Source organism: Berghia stephanieae, chromosome 7 (assembly GCF_034508935.2).
Source record: "Berghia stephanieae isolate SIO BIC M18660-M18661 chromosome 7, UCSD_Bste_1.3, whole genome shotgun sequence".
NCBI classification, from domain to species: Eukaryota; Metazoa; Mollusca; class Gastropoda; order Nudibranchia; family Aeolidiidae; genus Berghia; species Berghia stephanieae.
This window is the reverse complement of record NC_088366.1, coordinates 57,243,047-57,245,546: the sequence shown is the minus strand read 5'-3', so window position 1 is coordinate 57,245,546 and position 2,500 is coordinate 57,243,047. Positions and strand designations below refer to the sequence as shown.

The 2,500-nt window shown below is 39.2% G+C and overlaps 1 protein-coding gene across 1 annotated transcript in view; it reads right to left on the bottom strand.

Moving 5' to 3' along the window:
* The window catches only part of LOC144976595 (pyrokinin-1 receptor-like), a 15,502-nt gene that overhangs the window by 323 nt on the left and 12,679 nt on the right, over nucleotides 1-2,500 (bottom strand). The window contains exon 4 of the mRNA XM_078920889.1: nucleotides 2,284-2,382. Coding sequence (XP_078777015.1) covers nucleotides 2,284-2,382 — 99 coding nt within the window. The remainder of the gene's footprint in view (nucleotides 1-2,283; nucleotides 2,383-2,500) is intronic.

Genomic DNA, 2,500 nt, shown 5'->3' with positions numbered 1-2,500 from the left:
CTACTACTACTTACTACATTCTACTACTTACTGTACTACTACTACTACTACTACTACTACTACTTACTACTACTACTACTACTACTGCTATACTACTACTACTACTACTACTACTACTACTACTACTACTAATACTACTACTACTATACTACTATAACTACTACTACTACTACTACTACTACTACTACTACTACTACTACTACTACTACTACTACTACTACTACTACTACTACTACTACTACTAAAATTAAATTAAATTGAGCATTTATATAGCGCAATATCCACTTAACGTGCTCAATGCGCTTTACAAGGGGTCTGTGGTCAACAGCAACATTCAACATGTAGGACGAGACATGACGCCTGTTAGGCGATATTACAATTTTTCGGACAAAGACAACGCTGTTAACGGCCAGGTACTCATTTTACACCTGAGTACGGTGAGAGAATGTGAGTAAAGAGTATTTTCCAAGGACTCAACTATGCGCCGAGCGAGGCTCGAACCCAGGACCTTCCGATCCGAAAGCGAGTGTCATACCACTAGACCACATAGCCGCACTACTACTAGCTTATTGCACTTCGTAACGGTGTGTCTTTTTTACGAAACCCGCCGCCGAAACCCGAAGAAACCCGACAAATCCCGACAAAGTTATGGGAAGTAGGTAGCAGTGGGGAGTGAACCTGGAACTCAGGGAAGTGTACACCATTGGGGAGTGAACCTGGGACTGGGTTTCGGTGGGTTTCGAAAAAAAGAACTAGTGCTTTTTTACGAAAGTCGCCGAAACCCGGCGAAACCCGGCGAAAGCCGACAATATCCAGCAAAGTTATGGGAAGTTGACAACTGTGGGGAGTGAACCCAAGACTCAGGGAAGTGTACACCAGTCGGGAGTGAAGCTGAGACTAAGGTTATCGGCGGGTTTCGGCGGGTTTCGTAAAAAAGAAGACACACCCCTTCGTAATACTTTATTTCCCTATGATGTATAAACGTTCTATCTGTGCGGCTATGTGGTCTTGTGATATGACACTTGACCTCGGATCGGAAGGTCCTGGGTTCGAGTCTCACTTGGCGCATATAGTTGAATCCTTGGAAAAGGCTCTTTACTCACATTTTCTCACCATACTCACCATACCTTAGGAAGCTATACCTTCTGGCTGCAAGGTGGCTCAGTGGTAAGCTATCGATACAGTGCAAGTACTCCCACATAATTGCCATACTCGCTTACCGGAAGAATGACACATTATAACCAACGTGCTAAAAATGATGGCGTGTGTTTTCGGTGGAATTTTGACGAAACAAATTTGATTTTTTTAAAAATCATTCCGATGTCTAATCTATCTCATAAAACACGAAAACAAATTGCCAATACTCTTCAACAGTCGTAACGTCACTTCCTTCCTAATGACGCATGGTAACTTAGTAACACTGGCTCTAAACTATCGGAACAATGGCGGACGCCCGTATGAAATATTTCTCCGGCGAGCATAAAAGCGTATCCAGAAGGAAAAAAAAACATAAATGTGATCTGTTTTGACTTTTACACATTCTGATCACAAGACATATGAAAAGTTCTAGCCAGCATGAAAAATAAAGAGTAATGATTTTCTAAGTTTAGAACCAAGATGGCCGCCGTTGCCGGGGGCGTGAGATCAGACTATTGAATCGTATTAAATCTGTCAGCAAAGAAATGCTCAAACAAACACAGAGAGAACTTGAGAGACGCATCAACGTGCTGTCACACAAAATGGTGGACACGTTGAAATCCATATGGTATATAGGGTAGATAATATATGGATTTTTTTTTACTCGTTAAAATCTGTTAAGTCATATATATATATATATATATATATATATATATATATATATATATATATATATATATATATATATATATATATATATATATATTGTGTGTGTGTGTGTGTATGTATATATATATATATATAATATATACATATATATATATATATATATATATATATATATAATATACATATATATATATATATATATATATATATATATATATATATGAGAGACAGGTGGAGAGACATAAAGATATATAAGTTGAGAGAGATAGTGAGAGAGATAGCGAGCGAGCGAGAGAGAGAGCGAGAGAGAGAGAGAGAGAGAGAGAGAGAGAGAGAGAGAGAGCTAGAGAAAGGGAATGAGTGACTTAAAGAGGAAGAGCGGGAGAAAGAGAAGGGATGAGAGGGATGAGAAAGAAAGAGAGAGAGAGAGAGAGAGAGAGAGAGAGAGAGAGAGAGAGAGAAAGAGAGATTACTTACCTAATAGGCCGTCGGGTGTTGACAAGCTCTTTCCACTCATTGAATCTTGCGGTCCGTTTTCTCTTGAAGAAAAGCCATAAAAGTGCACGCCGGAATTTTCTGGAACAGAATGCAGCAGAGAGAATTTTTTACTTTATTAGTTTGGGTCCACATTTCAGTGCTAATATTTTCTTAGGGTTAATAAGTTGTGCGGCTATGTGGTCTACTAGTATGACAC